The 23,649-nt window shown below is 38.5% G+C and overlaps 1 protein-coding gene across 3 annotated transcripts in view; it reads left to right on the forward strand.

The window, feature by feature from the left end:
- The window catches only part of LOC129248017 (putative uncharacterized protein DDB_G0277255), a 65,168-nt gene extending 41,553 nt beyond the window's left edge, over nt 1-23,615 (forward strand). For all 3 annotated transcript variants that reach the window (XM_054887420.1, XM_054887421.1, XM_054887422.1), the window contains exons 3-8: nt 16,261-16,422; nt 20,425-20,583; nt 22,654-22,932; nt 23,023-23,122; nt 23,203-23,386; nt 23,448-23,615. In XM_054887420.1, the coding sequence (XP_054743395.1) occupies nt 16,261-16,422; nt 20,425-20,583; nt 22,654-22,932; nt 23,023-23,122; nt 23,203-23,222 (720 nt within the window). In that variant the 3' untranslated portion in view covers nt 23,223-23,386; nt 23,448-23,615. The remainder of the gene's footprint in view (nt 1-16,260; nt 16,423-20,424; nt 20,584-22,653; nt 22,933-23,022; nt 23,123-23,202; nt 23,387-23,447) is intronic.
- The last annotated feature ends 34 nt before the right edge of the window (nt 23,616-23,649 follow it).

Genomic DNA, 23,649 nt, shown 5'->3' on the forward strand with positions numbered 1-23,649 from the left:
TCAAAGTTGAAAAAATAGAGAAAAAATAAAAAAATTCCAAATACTTCCGTCTACAGTCTCGGCAGTTGTCATTTCAGAAAAATTCTCAACACACTGCCAAAAAGGCTTGTTTTTGTTCTTTCGAACTAAAAAACAAATTCGAAATCGGATGGAAATTGGCGAAATTAGGAGTGATTCTTCACATCAACCTACTGAAAAACGGTTTTATGGCCATAAAATGAGATTTTGGGGGTGTATTGGAAATTTCTCCTATACCATTTTGTTTAGTTTTTCTATAGCCATAAGTTGTACTAGGTCTCAATAAAAGTATATTTAATTTTTTTTTTTTTGTCACACAGTATAATTTTTTATTTTTTGGCGAATTTTATTAACCGTATCACGTTTTTCTGAAAGGTGACCCAAGCGAAATGTTTCAAGGTGTATATTATAACCCCCCAACTCCGTTTTGAAAAGCGTCATAAAGACCCACCAGGAGCGAAAATGTTTGGCTACAATGTTTTGCGGAAAAATTGCCAAATATTTGCTTATCAGACTTTGAGAAATCACTCCATCCGATTAAGTTCTGATTAAAAGCTTAAACAGACACTGAGCAAGGAGTACCTACACAACAACAACGAGTAATCGAAGGGAAAAGGGATGCTAAAACATAAAAGTGACTGAGATATGCTACGTGGAGACAGCGTATCAACAACACATTCAAGAAGGCGTCAAAATGAGCAGAAGAAAGTCCAGATGATAAGAAGCGCTTTATCGCTGCGAAGCTCACAGTGCGGAACTGTTGTGCACATAAACAAGCGCTTAAGCGCGTCAAAAAGCAATAAAACTATGCTAAAATAAGAAACCCTTACCAGAATCAATATAATAAATGTATGCATATAAACAATATATACCTACATATGTACATACATACGCACATATGTATGTGTGCACAAACAATAAGTAAAGCAATAAACAAGTGGAAGTGGCGGCCAGTCAACGGGTGATAATTATCAAATGAGATGTGCACATAACAATTTTCTACATATATTCATACATACATACATACATCAATACATAAGCGTAAAAATAGTTGTATGGTAGATATGTATGTGTGTTTATTTTATATTTATAAGCTGGTGCCCGCGGCTTCGCTTGAGTTTGAAATAATACCCGTTTGCAATAAATGAAACACCTAGCAACATTACGGTTTCTAAACGACAAGTTCACAATTATTGTTTTTTGTCCAAATTGTCTTCATACTTAACTTAAACTTCAACTTGTAATTAAAAAGAAAGGGCTATTATCATTTAAAAATTTTGTTTTGTAATTAAAGCTTTCTTCTTTTTCTGGAAAAGATTTCGTAATTTCCTCATTAAAATATATTTTTCCTAATCGGGTAAAGAAGGCCAGTATAGCCTTCTACTCCTGCAAATCTATGTTCGGTAAAAAATGGGGACTCAAGCCACAGGTCCTGCTGTGGATGACAACGCCAATTTTAACATATGGATGCCTGGTTTGGTGAGAAGCTCCTCGGAAGGGCTATAATATCACCAAGCTAGGGAGGGTGCAAAGGACTGCATGCACTGGCATCACCGGATCATGTAAAACTTGCCCCGGTGCTGGCCTGAATGTCCTTTTGCACTTACTTCCCATCGACTTTTACGTTATTTCCAACGCAGCTCAAAACGCAATCAGTTTAAAGGAGGTTGAACTCTGGAGGCAACCTCTCAAGGGACATGGTAGCATTTTCGGGTAGTTGGTTATTTCTCCGAACTTCGAACAGATTTCTCTATCCGCAAACTAGAGTTTGAGGGTCGTGCTAGGACAATCTTTCCAAATAGGCAGGATTGGATCGAGGCGAAAATCTGCACCGAAGCTTGCACCTCTGTCTTCACTGACGGTTCCAAGATGGAATCGGGAGCTGGAGCAGGGGTTTTCTCTAAATCGACCAATTTATCTATCTCCTTTAAACTGCCGAACACTGCTAGTGTTTTTCAAGCAGAAGTCTGTGCGATCCGGCAGACATGCAAAATGCTTAGGGAACGTGGGAGAGAGGGAGATATTAACATTTTCTCCGATTGTCAAGCCACGATCAAGGCTCTGACCACGACGAACTCCTGTAAGGAGGAAATCAAATTTCTTGGGTGTGCAGGTAATATTTCTCCGATCTGGGTTCCAAGACATAGGAACGTACTGATGAGCTTGCCAGGAAGGGGACTGAATTGGCCTCAGAGACCTCCTACCCGGGCATCGGCATCCCCTGACAGTTTTTAAAGGGGAACTACACAAATTACATATTTCTCAAGAAAGCACAGAAAAGATGGAGCTCTATTTCTTCATGTGCTATTGCGAAAACCCTTTGGCCCCACTACAATATACGAAGGACTCAAAAAGTTCTTTGGACTCCTCGCCATTCAATTTCCAAACTCGTAGCTGTGTTTACCGGTCACTAGGGTTACCATTTAACCCCCATTTCAGAAGCTTCTTTCTTCGACAACCTGGGCAGTGCGCCAACCTAAATTCCATCAATATTATCCATTATATCAACAGCTCTGGCTGGCTGTACATATCTGCCTGTTGGAGGTCTCATAATGGTATCAAAACGGGCTGGTAAAACAATTGTCCCGTTTTTTTCTCGAAAATGAAAGAGCTATTACTGTCAATGGACATCGCTGTAGGTAGGTAGGTGGTAGGTGAAATGGTTGAAGTGCCAGTCCGGCACACCTCAAGTGGCACTGAAGCGCCGTTTTGATTTTGTTACCATTATGAGACCTTCAATAGGCAGAGATTTACAGCCAGCCAATGCTGTTGATACAATGAAGAAGATTGATGGGATTTAACAGGAGCACCCAGTGACCTTAGTCGTCTAGCTGCCGAACCCGGACATTTACAGAGAAAGTCTCAACAGTCTCTTTCTCTGAAAGGTCCCCACAGCTTCTGCAATGGGGGTTAAATGGTAACCCTAGCTTTTCCGTGTGTGTGTTGATCGTCCAGTGACCGGTAAATACAGCTACGAGTTTGGAAATTGAATGGCGATGAGTCCAAAGAACTCGCTATAGGCAACTGATTGAAGATTTTCTGTGGCTTGAAGGACCTTTATTTTCAACAGGATCTTTATTTTTAACTGAATGGAGCCAGATTTGTTTGGCTCTGAAAATATCCTTCAGTTTATTTTATAATATTACTCATTCTCACGACATCGGAACCCAAAATTCGTAGTCTTGCTTTAGCAAAGGCAGGACACTCACAGAGAAAATATTCAGCGCTATCCGGCTCCTCTAAGCAAGATAGGCAAATCGGGTTCTCAATGATTCCAATGGTAGTCATATGCTGGCCCCATGGTTAGTGTTTTATAATAATAGCGACCATCAACTGAACGTCTTTTCTTCCAAGTTTTAGAAGCAAAGTCCTTGTCCGGCCTTGTCACAAAACACTTCGCAGTTCTGCAACGTTCTAGAAAGGACCATTGATCTTTATGTAAATTGCATATATAATCACTGACCCAATTCATGATTCCTGTAGAACTGATTCCGATTATTGGCTTTGGTCCCTTTGGGGTAACCGCTGATCAGCAGTTGGCCAATTCATGGGCATTTTCATTTCCTTGAACCCCGCGGTGTACTGGAACCCATATAAGTGCTAGCTTTTTCCGTCTTGCAACAGAATTAAGCTTCTTCTTGCATTCTTGAACAATCCTTGAAGTTTGCTTTGCGTTTTCCAGAGTCTTCAGTAAAGGCTGACTGCCACTAAAGATTTGGAATGATGTTCTTTCGAAAAAATGTTCCACATCTTTATATTCATATCTACATCCATGTGTAAGTAGATATGTAGAGATATAACTTGAGATCAGATTCAATTTGACTAAAATGTGATAATTGCTTTATGATAATCGCTTTGTAAGTTTTATTAGTTTTTATGATTGGTGTTAAATTGGCGACGTAATAAACAAAAAATCGTGTTTATCAACTTACATATATATACACATACGCTAACACATTTATTCAGACGTAGGTCAGTTATATGTTTTTTGTGCATAAATTGTAAACAATTAATATACTGAAATAAATTAAGCAGCGACTATAGTCCAAAAATAGCAGTCGCACACCAATACATGCAAATACTCGTATGTCTTCTGTTCAAAAGGTGCATGGAATTCGCCAATAAATATACAGTTAGAATACGCATCTTCTAATCTTTCGCCAAATCGGTCAAAAAATCGCCTTCAGTTCCGTCGCTACCACCAGCAAAGTGATCACGGGAATAGACAAAAGTCCCTCGGCGCCATATCAGAAGCACACGAAGCTTTGTCTTTAATCAAATATTTGCGTAGAAGATGAGGTGTGCGAACCACCGATTCATTGATGTGAACATCTGTGACTGTGGCCATCTGTTGCACCAGAGTTTTTCCGACTACTTCAGGCCCGGCATTTGATGCTCTGATTAGTCTACCACCACTTCATGTTTTCATCCAAGGAGAGGCCTTGAAGCCTTGAAACACAATGAGAATTTGTACGGCCCCTGTCAGACATTGGACAACAGAGTAGGCATGGACTTCGATCCAACGATTCTCGCCATGCCCCTTGACTCCATGCCATCCAGAGTCGTGTTTGACAACAGATACAGAGTGGTGCTGGCAGAGGCTTAACTGTGGTCAAACTCCGAAAATGAGCCCGGCAAACACTGTTTTCGCATTTTCACGGATGGCTCCAGGACCGAGCACGGCTCCAGATCTGGGGTCTACGTGGAATCCAGCGGGACGAAACTGCACTTTGCTCTTGGAATGCATGCATCTGTGTTTCAAGTGGAGTCCTCCAAACTGAACTATGTCAGTAGACATAATGACCTGGTGCTAACATGGGACCGGGGCACGTGGGTAAAGCGGGTAACGAGATCTCTGACTCTTTAGCCAGAATGGGCTCTGAGGCCAACTTCCTTGCTGGGCATCTCAGAAAGTGCACTCTGCCCAGCATGTGGAGAGGAGGATGAGACGGCGGACCACTTTCTGTGCGTCTGCCCTGCCTTCGCTCGAATCAGGCTTGAGATCTTTGGCACTGATGTGTTAAGAAGCGACTATCTTGGCTCCTTGGCATCACAAGATCTTCGGAGGTCGAGTAGATTTAAAGAAAATTAAAAAGGGAACCCGAGTGCGGTACAACGGACTTAATTCTGTCTGAGTGCTGCACTTGCTATAAAAAAAAGAAGAAAAAAAGGTGTGATGAAGAAACCACGAGTTTTTTCTCCCCAATTCCGACCTCTTGCGAAGATACTCTTTCTCAAATGCTTCAGCAAAATCCTATGTATATATATGTATGTATATAATTGACCCCTACACCGTTTATGAGTGTTCGCCGGAGCTCCTTCTCCTATTTAGTGAGACCGAGTGCAGAGGGGCGGCCCTATTAGAAAAAACGATTTCTATTACTTGGTGTTTCATGCCCAAGGTGTCGATGGTTGTCACAAACCAGTCCATTCGACTACGGTTAAAAAAAGGAAAACAATGCGAGACCTTGATTTTACATCGACTATATTAAAGCTGTTTGGTTTTCGGCGCGTCCATTGACTGCTGGTGCATTTCGACGTCATATTTATAAAAATTACACTCTGCACCGATTCAAGCGGCTTGGACTTTGACGGTCGCACAAACTCAAGTACTTCTCCACCCGATCTTTCCAACGCAGAGGACCGCATTCTGCTACCAACAGCATCGTCGTAAAGCGCATACAGCTCATTGTTCCATCGCTTGCGATACTCGCCATCACCACCGTGCAAGCACTTCAATCGGATGTTGTCGTCGTCCAAGCTTTTGCGCTCTACGTTAGGACGGACATGATGAGAGCCTTGAAGAGTGCTAGTTTTGTTCGTCGAGAGAGGACTTTACTACACAGTTTCCCACTTTATCCAAAACAGCACTTGTTGGGAAAAGAGGTTCTTCGGTGGATTTCAAGGCTGAAGTGGGAAAAGTATCGGACTGCCATTCACTTGGGAGTGATCAGTGATCAGCAGCTCACAACTTCCGAGCTTCGCCCAAATATCATCTGAAAAGCTCCCGAACATCCGTTTGAGAGCGGAGCGAATCAACCCAGGATATCTGGTTGTGTGGTGGGTTTGGAACCGCCACGTAAAAATTCTTTCACAATGAAAACGACGACAGAGGCAGTAATAGGTAATTTGTACACGGCAATTCAGAGCCAAGATGTACGAACGTTCCTGCGACAGTCGGTTCTATTTTACCAGTTAAAGTTCAAAATCTCCATAAGATTTCCTCAGATTTCTTTGAAACTTTATGCAACATTAGGGAAGTATTAAGCTTTAGAAACATTCACAAAAACAAAAATTATTTGGAGAAATATCAATCAAATGTACTTAAAGTCTCACTAGTTCCAAGTTTTCCTCACTAAATTCTTTCAATTAAAGTTCAATATGATTTGCTCTCACTCCAACAGCGTTCCCCAAAAATGTATAGGGAGCAACAACAAAGAACTAAAATAGAATGCGGACTAGTAGTTGGGGTACCACAGACCGGTAAGACCAGGACTGGTTCAAGATGACCACTTATAACGAGAACAATGTTAAATACATCCCTTAGCGTCTCCTATTCCAATTTCACGTTTCACAGAAAGCGAGTTAGTTGTCTTAGTTTTCCCCCTCACTGAAAGATATTGCGGACCAGAAGATCAGTGATTTATCAAGCTTCGCAAACCAGTGTATGATGAGTAAGATTTGACGCTTACAATCTAATAGAATTTCCCTTTACAAGATTAGGTAGAAGTTCCGGTCTATGTGATCACTCGGCTGTCAATTACTGACTACTCAACTTCAACAAACTCAAAACTTCAAGCCGGTGTGCTAAATTAAATGCACCTTGCCACAATAAATATTTGAATCTTCGCTAGCTAATCTCAATCTTCGCAAACTTCTGTCAATCCCCACGAAAAATGTACATACATACATACAACTTTGAACATATCGATGTGTTAGTGCCGTAATTATTAGCTGTATTTTCATTAAACGCCACAAAAAAGTAAGGCACTTTCAGTTTACATTCTAATTAACATTAGCCTACAAATAAGTGCGTGCAAGGCAAGGAAGATTTTGAAGGTAGCACTTCAATCACAAAAAGCCGACAATTTAAACAAAAGTGCGAGCAAACTCAAATTTCAGAAATCGCTACAGTAGAAATTGATTTAATTTTATATCATTTGTGCTAATTGCATTTATTATAAAATTAACAAGTTATTGTTGTGCAAATTGATGAGCTTAGCGTATGTATGTGATAGAAGGCTTTTTTACAAGTTAAAAAACGTTAAATGCTAGCAACGATATAATCTCTCTTAGTTGCGAATAATTTCTCTTAGTAGCTAAAAACTCCCATAAGAGGAAATAAATTCAAATAGCTCTAAAGAAGCCGTCAGACGTGGCAAAGAAATTGCTTTCAACCAGCCTGTCGAATTATAAAATTTCGAGGTGAACTCTCTCACTATGCTTGTTGAGCACTTAACAAAAGCATTCAAAAAGTGATTTAGAGTAAACTTTCGAAAACAAATTTTTGAGTGTTTGGCCGAGCTTCTCCTCCTCTTTGTGGCGTGCGTCTTAATGTTGTTCCAAAAAGAAGGGACTTACAGTTTTAAGCCGACTCCGAACGGCAGATATTTTTTTATGAGAAGCTTTTTCACGACAGGAATATACTCGGAGGTTTGCCATCGCCTACCGAGGGGCGAACTTTTTAGTTTCTTTTCTCATGTAAAGACCAAAAATGGTGATATTTTGAAATGATTGTATGGGGAACCCCCAGGGGGAGTTGCAGGGGGTGTGCCACTGGCATGGGTGGATTGGCCGTCCAAAGTTAGTGGGGGTCGGTCATACATTTGGACTCGATTGGAGCACTCTAAATGGGTCAAAGTGGGATTTTTCGTTTGACCCAAATTGGGGGACATCAGAATTCGTTTGAGGTATGGTTCCTTCGGCAAAGTTTCTTATTTTGATCCCTAGAATATGATTTTCACAGAACAATGAGCGATTTTTAAATCGACCCGCCCTATTATTCATGAAATATAAAAGATATATATTTCAAAATTTTTCACATGAAAGTATGTACAAAACTATGAGTCGCAATTACTCAATAAGCCGTGTAGTCTTCATCGTTGTCGAGTATAGCCTGACATCTTTTCGGCATGCTTTGAACCAGCTTTTCTGCGTAGCTCGTCGACAAACTGGACTAGATTTTGTGAACTTGACGCACGAATTGCTTTAAATCATGGACTGGCCTTCCGGCAAAAAGCGTTTTCATAATTCCCCACACATTTTCCATGGGGTTGGCGTCTGGGGACAAGGAAGGCCAGTCCAATACTGTGATACCATTTTCTTGTTCTATTGCTTCTCAATGTGTTTTTCTGAGAGCAGTGGTTTTGATGATGTGGGTAGGACACGTTCGCCTCCTGGGATGACGGTAGGATATGTTCGTCTCCTTCAGTCGTCACTCGAACGTGTTGATACTCACTTCTTTTCCCTTTTTAGCAAGAACTGATCGTGATTGTCGTAGTCAAAAAGAAGGGTCTCGCTTAAAAAGTTGAACGATCACTTTATCCTGCTTTTTTGTCGTCACTCGCTTCAAGCCGTGCTCGGAAAAGTCATCACCTTATACCGCTGATTCCACATCACAACAAACTTTTTTGATTTTTTAATTACTTTTGCAGCCAAATGCGTGCATAGAAATACGGCCTCAAAAGGCTTCGCGTACTCGTCACTCATTTTTGTTTGGTTGCGTTTACGGGAAAGTTTCGAACGACACTAACCTGAGTTAGCACTGGCGTGTAGCCCATGAGTGGAACTATTATGCAGCAAAAAGCAGAACGAAATATATCTTGAAGTTACAAGAAAGAACCCGGTTATTTTCTTCTGACACAGATTGTATCTGCCGGGTAATCTTTCTCTTACACATTCCAAGGGCCATATCACTCGATATTGTCATCAATCCTGCTTCTGTGGCATATAATGGGAAAACCATATCGATGGAGTTTAATTCATAGTTGACAAATCAGTCTTAAGTAGCACACAACATACCTTGTTCGATTTTGAAGCTGGCGTTGTTAAAGGTGTTAATGTTTATTTTTAAGTAAACAAAGTTCTCTGCTACTTCAGAAATTGTAAATGTCAACTGTGTGCGTGTTGACTGCAAGTAAATAGTCTCAAATAAGCAGACACTATGTAGATGCTTCGTTTTGTTCTCCTTCACCGCCTCTTCCATCGCAATTATTTAAATAAGCTATTATATGTAAGATTTATAGTACACAGAATACGGCTATTAAAACACTTCAAGCGCATTAATCTCTGCTCAATTTATATTTAAAAAAAAAATTTCATACTTGAAATACTACTTGATAAAGTACAATACATATTTCATATTAATAAGGCTGAAAAGTACCAGATGCCATTTTTTAATAATTTGAATATCGTGCATACTCATGCTTTGAAATGGAAAAACGTGAATGAAATTAAGTAAATTAAAATTACGGCACTTAATCTATAAACGATCAGATAAGTGATTAAATGCCGCTACGAGTTCAAGCTAAGCAGTGGAAGTGTACCACATTCTTATGCATACATGTGTGTGCGTATGTAAATTATATTTTCATGTCTCGTTTTTTTTAATTTCATCAACCAAAAACTTATTTCAAAGTCAGTGCCAGGCACACGACAAAATTGCCTAATTGCATTATAACATCTCTACATAGTCGTGTATGTACATACGTACATACATACATACATACATACATATTTAAAAACATACATACACATTTATATAAATGCGTAGACATTTTCTTCGAAATAGCATCACTCAAACACTACGGCCCCGATTTTAAATTTTTTATACCGTTTTAAGGCCTGTGGGTGTTTTAAGTGGTCTGTGCGTAACATTTATTTTAGTTGGGTATTGCCACCTATTTATATTTAAAGAACTCGTAATTTATTAAAAAATATATTTGAATAGTAGAGCGTGGGTATCTAAGCAAATATGTATTAAAATAAAATTGATTACAAGAACAATTTTTTTAATAACGCTGCCACCTGAATTTTATTAAAAAGTAGCAATTCACCACAATTTGCAGTGAAATATAAAAATATAGATACTTGTAGGTATCAAATTAAGGATTTTAAGCAAGATTATATAAAAAAATATTCGTAACAGGTGTTGCCACCTGTTTTTTTAATAAAACATATTATATATGTATATACACAAATCAATGTAAATGTTAAAATAGCTTTAACGTAACAATATTTTTAAATGGCGTTGCCATCTAATTAAAAAAAAAATTGATTAATAACATAATTTAAACAGAGGTTAAAATATGGGCATCTAACAAAATGTATTGAAAATATTGAACAAAACTTAAATTCAAATTATTTATGTGTGGCGTTGCCATCTAATTCCTAATGCCTAAATAGTAAATAAAGCTTAAGAAAGCTATAATCGAATAATATTTTCAAATAGCGTTGCCATATAATTAAAAAAAACAAAAGATATATTAAATTAATGAGATAATTTAAACAAAGGTTAAAATATGGGTATCTAACAAAATAAAGGTTGTCAGAAAAGTCTTGCGGTATTTTTATTGAATTTTCAATTGTTCATAAAATTGGTTATAATAATGCGATTTAAGTCAAATATGCGCCGTTTTGTTCGATGACGAGTTCCCAACGAGATGCCAACTTCACAATGCCCCTCTTATAGAAGCTCGCTTCCCTATTGTCAAAAAACACGGAGAGCCAATTTTCACTCTCTTGTGGACAACTTCCGACTACCAAGCTCGTTCGCCATGGACAGAAATAGGTGGTAATCACTTGGTGCGAGATCCGGACTATACGGTGGATGCAAAAGAACCTCCCATCCGAGCTCCCGAAGCTTCTGGCGCGTCACCAAAGATGTGTGTGGCCTGGCGTTGTCCTGATGGAAGACAATTCGGCCTCTGTTGATCAAAGATGGCCTCTTCTGCATGAGTGCTGCATTCAAGCGGTCCAGTTGTTGGCAGTACAGGTCCGAATTGAGCGTTTGGCCATAAGGGAGCAGCTCATAGTGGATGATTCCCTGCCAATCCCACCAAACACACAGAAGAACCTTCCTGGCCGTCAATCCAGGCTTGGCCACCGTCTGGGCAGCTTCACCGCTTTTCGACCACGACCGTTTACGCTTCACGTTGTCGTAAGTGACCCACTTTTCATCGCCAGTCACCATCCGCTTCAAAAACAGGTCGATTTTGTTGCGATTCAGAAGCGATTCGCATGCACCCATACGGGCAAAAATGTTTTTTTACGTCAAGTCGTGTGGCACCCATACATCGAGCTTCTTTTTGAATCCAAGCTTCTTCAAATGGTTTATAACGGTTTGATGACTCATGTCCAGCTCTTGGTCAATGCTACGGCTGCTACTATGCCGGTCTCTTTCGATCAATTCAGCGATTTTATCGCAATTTTTGACGACAGGCCTTCCGGACCGTGACGCATCTTCGATCACCTCTGCACCAGAATGAAAACGTTGAAACCATCGTTGTGCGGTGGAAATGGAAACTGTATCGGGTCCATAAACTGCACAAATTTTATTGGCAGCATGAGATGCATTTTTGCCTTTATCGTAGTAGTACTGTAAAATATGCCGTATTTTCTCTTTATTTTGCTCCATGTTTGCGACGCTATAACTCACGAACGACTAAAAGCAAACAACAATTAATCAAACACGTGTTAGCACGTGAAAAGAGCTTTCCAAAAAGCTCTAGCGTGAACCGATGCGACGAATACAACTAGAACTACGCGTTTGCAAAGACAAGCTTGCGGAAATACCGCAAGACTTTTCTGACAACCTTATATGTTAAAAATAATGACCAGAAATTAATCTTTTTAAATAGCGCTGCCACCTAAACTTTATTAAAAAATGTAGCAATTTATCACAATTTTCCGTAAAATATGAAGATATCGGTATAAAATTACGGAGTTTAGACAAGATTCGATAAAAAACATTTTTAACTGATGTTGCCACCAATTTTTTTTGGGAAATTAAAATATATACATATATATGTACATATGTATAGGTAATTGTCAAAATAGCTTTAACGTAATAATATTCCTAAATGACGTTGCCATCTAATTAAAAAAATATTAAATTAATAACTTAATTAGGATATATACATATGTAGCTATCAAATAAAATGTGTTGAAAAGAATGAATTACGCACCAAATTTAACCCAAGTATGACAAGACAGAAAATGAAGAGCTACCAAGAAGATCAAAAAGTGATTATTTCAGACTAACAGCCCCGATTATGAGGGGCACCCTTTTACTGAGGTACTGACATGAGTAAAAAACATGTAAGCTTTTGATAAGCTCAATAAGTAAACGGTGCTTCGCTATCTCAGCGAGTGTCCTACATTGGCACACTAAGGCCCCAAACGCTAACTCGCTTCTGATTGCAAAAAGTGAAGGCTACCCGAGTAGCTAAGCGCTAATTGGGTCGAGAGCGACGCCACTACCAAGCAACCAATACCTAGCAAGTTTCATTCCGGTCACCTGTCAGACCCCTTTTTAGAAGCACGTCTTCATTAGGTACCTATATACAACAGTTCTCACTAAATGAGAAGCTGTGAGCGCATTAGATATAAGAGCGAAGCGTGAAAAAATCACAAATCAAAGTAGAATAAGAAAAAGGAATAATGAGTGTATTTTCTTTTTTCTGAATTCTACTTCATGAGTAAAAAAAACTTGTTTGATAACAGAAAGGCGATAGATAACAAAAATCAAAATGGTACTTTGGAAAACTATTGATTAACTGAAGGGCCTTTGAAAATATATTAAAAAAAGCGTCAATACAACTGAGACCCATACGGACTTTAAGCTCTCCAATCCCCCTCACACCTCTGCCACTGTAAATATGCATTGTTCAAAAATATCAACAAATAAGTGTACGTTAGTAGTTTCCTATTTATCACACTTTTCAATTGCAATTTTAAATTTGCTACTACAGTTACAGTTGAGTTAATATTAGCTATTCTAATTAAGGCGCTCGCCACTTTGAACTGACAGTAAACAGCAGCACCACTTAAAATTCAACGATTTGTAAATTAGTAGCTAAGTGGAAAATAACTTCTGTTCAAAAAGTATCCGGAATTGTCAATACAACGCGACCCATACAACTACACATTGATTTTAATTTTATTTTCTTCAAAATAATCTCCAAGGTAACCAATACACATTTTATAACTACGGTTGAAACAATGCTGAGGTTGCACACACCGTGGCACCGCTACTCGGTTCTAACAAAGGTGTTGAACTGACGTAATTGTAAAGCTTAGTTTATTATTTTTTGGTAACAAACAACTTTTCCCCCCTCAATTTGTGTTCTATTATCGTCCTTGTTTATATAAATTGGATGGTTCCGCGTGTAGAGGTGCGCGCAAGTCTCTGATTCCCATTCACTTGGCTATGACTAGAACGATTCTTCTGCATACGAGTCAAGCAGCTTCTGAGCTTCAACCAAGTATCCTCTGTGTAGCTTTCGAACACCCATTTGGGTGCGAGCTTCTGTGACAAGGCGACACAACCCCGGATATCTGTTTGAGTGCCACGTAAAAATCCTTTCCCAATGAAAACAAAAGCAAGACCTTGGCTGATAACTCTCTACTCTGATGACGACTACAGCAAATGAACTAAGGACTATGATTTGGAGGCATACACCTGAAAAGTCCGGTCTTTAATGTGGAAGGGGCCTCTGCCCGGCTTGTTGATGTCTTCAAGTAAGTGTAAAAGCTGACATCCCCGCCATTCAAGAGATGCGATGAACAGGGTAATGCAAGAAGAACATTGAACCTTGCGACGTCTACTACAGGTGCCATATAAAGAAGATAGAGAGAGAGTGACTTCGCCGCCAAGTAGTTTCGTTCACTCCGGTGAACGATTGTCTCGCAATAATCCGCATTAGAGCGAGTTTCTACAACACGTCGCTCATTTGCTCCCACGCCCTGACGGAAGAGAAGAAAGATGCAATCAAAGACTGCTTCTCTGAGCGCCTAGAACGTGCCTTTACGCGCCGCCCACACCATAACTCAAAAAGCATGCTTGACGACTTCAAAGCCAGGGTGGGCAAGTGATTTTTGGGCTCCTTGTGGGAAAATTCGGTCTGCACAACGAAACATCCGCTAACGGATTAGGCTGACTGACTTTGCCGGGGCTCGAAATCGACACAGACCAAACCAGACCAGACCAGAAACCAAACCAGATTCCAACACACGAGAATACACCAAACTAATTGGCTGTCTCCTGATTTAAAAACGCGAAATCAGATCGATCGTCTTGGGATAGATGGAAGTCACGCTTCTAGTGTTTTGGATGCACGTATGATATAAGGACCCCACATCGACTCGGATCATTATCTTGTTGCCGTCAAAATCCGCACACGGCCCTGTGTACAGGATAAAACTTCCGCAACTACATAAGTACGCAAAGAATTTTCAACTTCGAAAAGCTGCAGTCGCAACAGACAGCTAGAATATTCCGCACTCAACTCTCACTCCTACTCTGGGAAAGTACTACTCTCACTCCCAGCAAGAAGCCACATTTCTCGCTCTCTGCGTCGGTTGGCACGAGAATGGAATGACTGGCGCGCTTTGTTAAACTCAGCCAAAATCGTTTAAGTGGTCATCGCATTGCTCAAGAAAAAGAAGAATATAACTTTTGGTTTTTGTTTGCAAATCTTTTTTAAAATTTTCCACAAGATTTTTTCTTTCTACAAGTGGGACCTTCTCATAGTGAAAAGAATTCGGAAGATGTGGCCAACATCAGACCGTTAATCGGCACTCAGCGATTTTGAAGGAATCGACTGATTTGCTGACGGAACAGGGGATGTGGCAGCATTTTGTTTACGACAAAACTGAGATTATATTGGCAATATAAGATAATATAAGCGCCGTCTGAACAACAACTGATTGGACAGCGTACAAATACAAATTAATAGGCACATTCTGCTGCCGAATCCTCTATGACGGAGCAGGCGAAGTTATAGGGCTGTCACAATGAGTCCGTTCCGTCCGTTGCGGCATTTAGCAGACCTGGCATGTAAAAAGTACCGTGGTGCCACAATGACAGTGCTGCCGCATATAAACAAAAAACAAAACAGATGGTCTTATCCGGCAAGCAAATATTACATTTTTGTATTAATTTAAAACGGCACGTATGTGCCACCTTTGACTCAAATACACCTAATCTATTTTGCTATCAGTCAAATTCGTTGCCGCAACTGACGTAACGGACCCATTGTGACGGGCCTATATGTTGGTGAAAAAAGAAAACCAAAAAACGCCGTCCGAACAACAACTGATTGGAAAGCAGGCACAATTCTACTACCGAATCCTCTTTTAATATAAAGGGTTTTCCAATAAGATGTGTTATGATCAATGATTTCGTTGCTTGTGTGGCACGTAGCGCCGTCTTGTTGAAAATAAACGTTGTCCAGATCAATACCATCCAATTCCGGCCATAAAAAATCGTTAATCATCTCTCGATAGCGCAATCCATTCACCGTTACTGTTGCTTGCTCAGCAAAATTATTCAGCGACTGTTCCTTGCTCAGCAAAATTATTCACCAGTCTCATTATGGTCCATCTGCTCGGGGGATCGCCGCCAAACATCCGCCTGTACTCTCTCTGTACCAAAACTATGGACTCCAGTGCGTGATAGCGGCGGCCTATCCAAATTCTTGTTTGCGTGTCCCAGTTATCCATTTTAATAAATTTTAAAGATCAATCTGCAAATTAAAACAAAAATGGAACAGATAACTTAAAAAGAAAAAAAGTTATTCAATTTTTTTTTGGTAGCGGCTTTCATCAGCCACCCTGTATTAGATAAACATCAAGCCGATAGTCTTAGTAGCTAGTGCCTCTTTTTGTAATATAGTTATTTATAATTGTATTTCATTATTAATAAATAAATAAATAAATAAAACTGTACAAATATAGCCAAATATACTACACATTTGTATATGTATATATGTATATATATATGTACAGCTATTTCAAAAGAAAATATCATATCTCATTAATAAATTATTAAAAATTATCTCATTAACAAAGTTTTAAAATCGCTGAAACCGGTTGTTAAGTTTTTTTCGAACCTTCAAATATTCAACAGTTGTGGTGGTTAGTGAGCAAATATTATAGTAAATACCAAATTTCAACGATCTCTTATTATAATATATTATTATATATTTATATATATATTTATATATATATTTCTCTACACAGACCCCCTGTTGCAATAAATTCTACAAGTGTCGCTTCTGTCACGATGAGAACGAGTCGCATCACTTTGATCGTAAGACATTAACCGAATTGATTTGCTCTGAGTGCAACACGCGGCAGAAGGTGCAGGAGCAATGTGAGGCATGCGGCACGCGATTCGGCAAGGTATGTAAAGAATTTTATATAAATATTTATATATTGGGTTGAGGATAAAGAAATGTCGTATTTGTGATTTAACGTACCTAGAATTATCCGATTCAAGTCAAATATGCCCCGTTTTGTTCGCAAACTTGTTGCCATTTAGAAGGCAACTTCATTATCCCTCCTTTATAAAACCCCCCTCCTTATTTGCAAAAAACTCAGACAACCAATTTTCGCAAGCCTCTTTTGCGTTTTGCATGGACCGGAAGAGATGATAGTCCTTTGGTGCTAGGTCCGTACTATATGGTGGCGGCGATAGGGCATCCCATCCGAGCTCCCGTAGCTTCTGGCGGGTCATCAAAGATGTATGACGACGAGCGTTGTCCTGGTGGAACACAACACCATTCCTATTGGCCAATTCTGGCCGCTTCTGGTCAATCGCCTGCTTCAAACGGTCAAGTTGCTCACAGTGGAGGACCGAATTAAGGGTCTGGCCATAGTTGAGCAGCTCATAGTGGATAATAAATACCCTTCCAACCCCACCACACACACACAAAAACCTTCCTGGCGGTCAATAAAGGCTTGGCGATGGTTTGGGCCGGCTCGCCGCTTCTCGACCACGTTCTTTTTCGCTTGGGGTTGTCGTACGTGATCCACTTTTCATCGCCAGTCACCATCCGCTTCAAAAATGGGTCAAGTTCGTTCCGTTTTAGCAGAGAATCGCAAGCTTTGATTCGGTCCAAGAGATTTTTTTGCGTCAACACGTGTGGCAACCAAACGACCAGCTTTTTTTGGAATCCAGTCTTCTGCAAATGGTTCCAAACGGTTTTGTGGTCTACACTTAGTTTCTGACTAATCGAGCGAATGCTCACATGCCGGTCTCTTTGGATAATTTCAACGATTTTATCAGTCTCTACGACGATTGGCCTACCAGTACGGGGTGCATCTTCGACACCTACTACACCAGAACGAAATCGATCGAACCAACGCTGTGCTGTGCGAATCGTTACAGTATCAGGCCCATAAACTTCACAAATTTTTGCCGCCGCATTCGTTGCATTTTTACCTCTAAGGTAGTAAAAACGTAAAATATGACGAATTTCTTGCTTGGTGGACTCCATCTTTGATGCGCTATAATTTAAGATTGAAATGTACGATACCAACACTGTCAAAGAGGCCCTTGTAGTACAAATTGTCGTCTGCAAATCGCCTCTTAGTGTGACTCGATGCAATAAGTACAACGCAAGATATGTAATGCTTTCCATTTCAATTCAACCGGGCTATTCGGGTCATGTTCTTCGATTTCGATGTAACTCAAATATGTTGCTCTCTGGTCAAAATAATGATACACGTAAAAAATTTTTTTTAAAGATTTATCGGCAATTTTGTTTTTCGGCTCAAAATCGATTTTTTTTTAATTATATAAGAACATTTTGACGTGATAACGTCTTATAATTCGATTTAACAGGCTGCACGCACGAAAAAATGTGTCGTTACCTTGCTCATTAGTATTACCTTGCTCATTTGTCGTTACCTTGCTCATTTGTCGTTACCTTGCTCATTGCCGTTACCTTGAATGAACTGCAAGCGAAAGCGCAAACGAACGACAAAGCAAACAAAGCAAACGAACGGCAACGTTCGACATCTTGCTCTCTCCTACTTAAGTGAGCGTATATATGTATGTATATGCGCATATGTACATATATAAATTCACGTATTTGTATTTGCATATGCCTTCTTATTGATTATTATTAATTTGATTCATTTGAAGAATTTAAAATAAAACCGAGTTTGTTAATAATACCTGTTGTTTTAATGTTATTATTATTGTTGACGTGAAAACGTCTTATAATTCTATGTAGCCGGCTGCACGCACCAAAAAATGCGTCGTTACCTTGCTTGAACAGCATGTTATGTTATGTTATGTTATGTTATGTTATGTTATGTTATGTTATGTTATGTTAAAGTATATTATGTTATGTTAATGTTACCTCATTCTCTATATCCATACAAAATATCTATCAAACAAATAAAATTAAAATTTTCTTTTGAAAAATGCAACCATTCAATCAGTATTTTCTTATGACGTTATCACGTTAAACTATCGTCAGTAAACCGACTTTACAGACAACCTCTTTTTTTTTAAATACTCATAACTTAGTCAAAAATAAACCGATTTTACTGATTCTGGGTTCAAAATGATCGTCATTACTTGCACAAGCGACTTCATGTAGAAAAATCTGCAAAAAAGTAGTTGAAAATTTTTTATTTTCTAAAAAAACAAAAAAATCGAAATTTTTTCGAAATTCAATTGAATTGAAATGGAAAGCATCATGTTTAAATGTCGTGCTCAATTGACAAAATACGACATTATATTACTTTTTCTCCAACCCAATATAACACATGAGCTGAAAAATCAGGGGCCTAGCCTTAGCTTTATTCATCAACGTAATTTCCACCAAGCACAACACAATTATTGCAGCGCCGCTCTACCATTTCAATATCACTTTTTGAGAACGATTTATCTTTTGCCTTAAAATAGGCCTCAGTTTCAGCGATAACCTCTTCATTAGAGCCAATTGAAATTTCTTCACCAACGAACTAATGAATAGAATATCATGAAAATTTAAGAGCTGTTTTTAAGGTTAGTACTAAGTAAAAAAGTTGAATGCAAAAAACTAGTGCTACCTATGTGTTTGGAGCGCGACTTTTCACCCCATGTGTTACTTTTAGCTGCCTAAAATAATTCATCTTTGGGATGCAATTTCACAGGTCTTCACTGATCCCTTTATCATGCGTAAGGCTCCTTGGAGCGTGGCCATATAAGTCGTGCACTCTGAGGTACGGTAATACTCAAAAGGAAAACCTGAGCCTATTAAGGGCTTACAAATTAAAAATTATGTTTTCTGCTGTTTCCTACTACAGTTTATTCGCAATTTCCATCATACATGACAATACTCTCAAACCCAACATCAGCAAATCCTGAATTTTTCTTTGGTGGTTGGTATTATAAATTGCATGTCCTAAACCCAATCATCAGTATGCAATATCCGACTTTTCTTCTAAGGTTTAGGTAGTTACATGCTCCAATTGGGCTTAGGGGTAATAACTTGGAGTGGAATTGTGGATGACCGGAAATTTTCCGAGCAATCAGAAACTATTGCCCATTCTGCATTAAGTTTAGAGAGAGAATAAAAGAATAGGGAGACAGGTGGTGTGGAAATTCATTGCTCCTCTCCAAACTTGCCAGCATTTTTTAAGAATCTTAACAGTTTGTCAAATCCACCCCAAAAATGTACCATCTAAGCCTATCGAAAGCCGGACAGGAGCAGAGAAAATATTTTCAACTATCTTCATCCTCCAAAGAAGAAGTACACAGTGGATGGTCGATGATGCGTATGATGACCATATGTCGTTCCCATGGTTTGTGCCCGTAATTAGTTCTATGATATCAGGGTTCGTAGCTCACTGCTTCTCAAACATAAAAGGATTCTTTTAGGCTTTTTCAGGAAACACTTGGTTGTTTATCAAGTGTCAGTACCAACGGTTCTCATGAGATTTATTAATGAAAACCTTGATGTACCCGAAAGTTCCCTGTAAGCTTAGCCTCAAAATTGGCTCGGATCCAGTTAGACACTCCAAAGAACCGCAGTTCGGAAATTCATCAGACAGTTCGTTGTCTTGAACACCAATGTGTCCCGACACTCACACAAAATTCAAACTCATTTAAGCTTACAAACGGAGTCTACCCTCAACTTACATTCCTGTACTATTTTTCGGCATTTCGAGCAGCTTGGCTCTCACTGCAGACCTCTCGCCAATTATCCAGTCTAATACTTAAAAAATAATAATAATACCTTAAAGATTAGTGTGGCATCAAATATCGAGAGGCACCGGTTGATAAAGCTAATATGTTACGGTAATTTTTGTTGAATTAGCTTCTTATACTCTGGAATGCATTACAAGTTATTTATACCTATATTAAAAAATTATGTTGTTATAAAATTTTATTGTTCATATTTGCAGTACACCTGTCTCATCTGCAATTTGTTTGACGATACCGATAAGAAGCAGTATCATTGCAATGGCTGTGGGATTTGTCGCATTGGTGGCGCTGAGAATTTCTTCCATTGCGAAGTTTGCGATATGTGTCTGCCCATACGATTGAAAATCGACGGACATCGAGTAAGTAAAATTCAAATTAAACTCTGCACTCACTTTGTGTATGTGCATACAAGGTGGCGCAAAATTAATCACCGCATCGGAAGATTTATAATCTTTGCAAATGGTGTGGTACAGGTGCAGTATACAGCCAGGCAAGCAATGGAGCGCGTAAGGGTGAAAACAAGGATTTTCATTAGTCAAAATCATTTTTTTATTTAGTAAAAAAGATATTTAAAAACAAAATTGGATGTTTAATTTTGCACCACATTGTACATACATACATATATTATATATAGTATATAGGTGAGGCACCCTACCAAAATATATCGGGAAAAATATGAAGATTTACTTGAGCTGGACCGATTCAAAAGTACTTAATTAAAATTAAAAAACTCTCCTTAAAAAAAATTAACTGAGTTTAAATTAAAAGAATTTAAATTAGTTTCTAAAAATATTTTTTCCAAGAAATGACCACAGATGGCACAGCAATGATGATAGATTGCCAGGTTTGCTCTTTAACTATAGTGAAAAAGAAAATTGTGAGGGGAACTTTGGCTGCCACGTCTCTTGGGGATTCGGCAACCGAATTCCGCACGATCATTTCACATGTACTCACACACTGATCCAATCAGTCGTTGCTCAGATAGCAACGAAGCAACGTGAGTGAAGATAGTGTGGCTTTGCTTTCTTATATCACTAACACAATCTTATTTGCCAGCCGAAATCTGCTAAATCTAATTTCACACATATTCACATAATTTCACATATTCTCGTCCTATCAGTCGTTGTTCGTTGTTCAGACGGCAACGAAGTGTCATTGGTTAATTTTTTTTCGTATAACACAATTTCAGTTTTTTTTAGTAAACACACCCCAAGTGAGGTCAGCCCATCAGCTGATTCTGTCGAATTCGCTTAGACCCGAATAACGGTCTATTAAAGAGCTCACCTTTAAAATATTTTTTACCATAATAATATATACAATAGTTAAGGTCTGCAAAAAATGTTAAAAAAAAATTGTAACAACAAAATCAAAAAAATTAATGGATTTATTTCCAAGAAATAAAAATGATCAAGAACCGCCTTTCCAGTGGTACCTTAGAAGTCTAAATTGACTAAGATTTGACTAGTTATTCAAATTTTCTTAAATTTATCTTCCAAAAAACGTGAGAAATAACATCACACATCTCATTATTTGGATTACTTTCATACAATTTTGAAACATTTTTATGCAGACCTTTTAAGGCTAATCTTTTCTGTCATCGTGTGTGATTATTGGAAAATATATTTTTTAAAAAGTAATTAAGTAATTTTTTGAATTTTATTGTATTTCAAATCGATACAGCTTAGGTAAATATTAATATATTTCCGCAATATTTTGCCAGAAGTCTTAAAATATTAGTTTGGGGAAAAATAAATAAGTTATTTTCTCGGTAGATGGCTGTAGCGATCGATCTCGTAGAGTATCGATTAAACAATTTAAAGTTTTTGCTCGTTGGCAAGGTGACATTTCACACTAAACAAAATTTTTTGCTATGTTTTGTTTGTTCCATTCAGCTATGAGTTACAGGGTGTTAACAATGGAGCTCAACAAAGAAAAAATTCGAAACATTTTACAGTTTTTCTTTGAGAGGCAAAATGCAAGCCAGGCCGCTGAAAATGTGAATGGTGTTTATGTTGCCGATACTGTAACAGTTAATTACGAACAATTTTGGATTCGTCGATTCCGTTCAGGCATTTTTGATGTTGAAGAAAATGTCGAAAATGTCGATGAAATCACAGAAATAATGGAAATTGACCAGCATGTTAGCAGTCATAGCATCGCGCAGGCGCGCTAAAGATCGACCATAAAACAGTTTCATACCAAAAAAATAAAAATAATGGACTTCTTTTCTCCCAAACGATTATTAATATTTTCCGAAATAGTTTGCCGGAAGTCTTAAAAAAAAAAAATTTATAAATCTTATGAAAAAAAACAGTAACGACTTTTTTTTTTTGTTTTGGAAAGTGATGCACCCTAATGTATATATCTATCTATTGTGATGCATATTAAACGTTCTATTTCCTTTTTATTTCATTTTAATTTGAATAAAGTGTGTGGAAAATATTTCGCGCTCTCATTGTCCCGTGTGCTTGGGCGATATACACACATCACGCATTCCATGTCACATTCCCGATTGCGGTCATCTGCTGCACAAGACTTGCTTCGATCAATTACTCAACTCCGGACACTACACATGTCCCATTTGTCAGACATCGCTAATTGACATGACAGCGCTGTGGGAGTACTTGGATGCGCAAGCGGTGTCGCTGCCGGTGCCAAAGAAGTATGAGAACCAACGAATACATATTTTTTGTAATGACTGTCACAAGGTAGGAATAAGTGCGACTGAATTTACAAACAAAGAAATTTTATAAAAAAATATGATAAACATACATACCTCAAATTTAAACCACTTGCAGACCTCTAAGACCAAATTCAACTTTATCGGCTTGAAATGCATGCAATGTGGTGCCTACAATACAACTCAGGATGTCAAGCGGCGCATGTCACTCGTCACAGGTGAGTAGCTTCAGCAGAATGACTCGCAAGCCAATGCTGTTAGTTTGTTATATTTAAAATATTTATTCTTTAAATTCCAGATGAACCCTCGTCAGCATGACGGCACACCCATTATTACATATACTCTTACATACACTTGTTGCGTTTGCAAGTAAAATTGTCGTAGGCAATTTTCTCCTACTTCGCCGTTAAACACTGGAACTCTTGCCATTTGAGATTTGAGTACACTGCTGAAGCGCTCGTTACCGCTATTCATAAATGCGGGTAGTAATTTTTGCTAATTTGCTATATTATTAATAATACAATAATATGACTTTTTCAATAGCGCGCCGTGAAAATATTCGAATTTACAACGGGCGATATCTGAAGAAATTTGTACTCGTATGTAGACTACTCGGAAATTAATTCGAGCTGGCATCGAATACATGAATCGAATTGAATATGTTATGTATTATCGTATTGTTAATAAATTACATACATTTATAAAAAATCATGTCTCATATTTGTTGTAATTGTTTTCTTTAGTT

This window comes from Anastrepha obliqua, chromosome 5, assembly GCF_027943255.1.
Source record: "Anastrepha obliqua isolate idAnaObli1 chromosome 5, idAnaObli1_1.0, whole genome shotgun sequence".
Taxonomy (NCBI): domain Eukaryota; kingdom Metazoa; phylum Arthropoda; class Insecta; order Diptera; family Tephritidae; genus Anastrepha; species Anastrepha obliqua.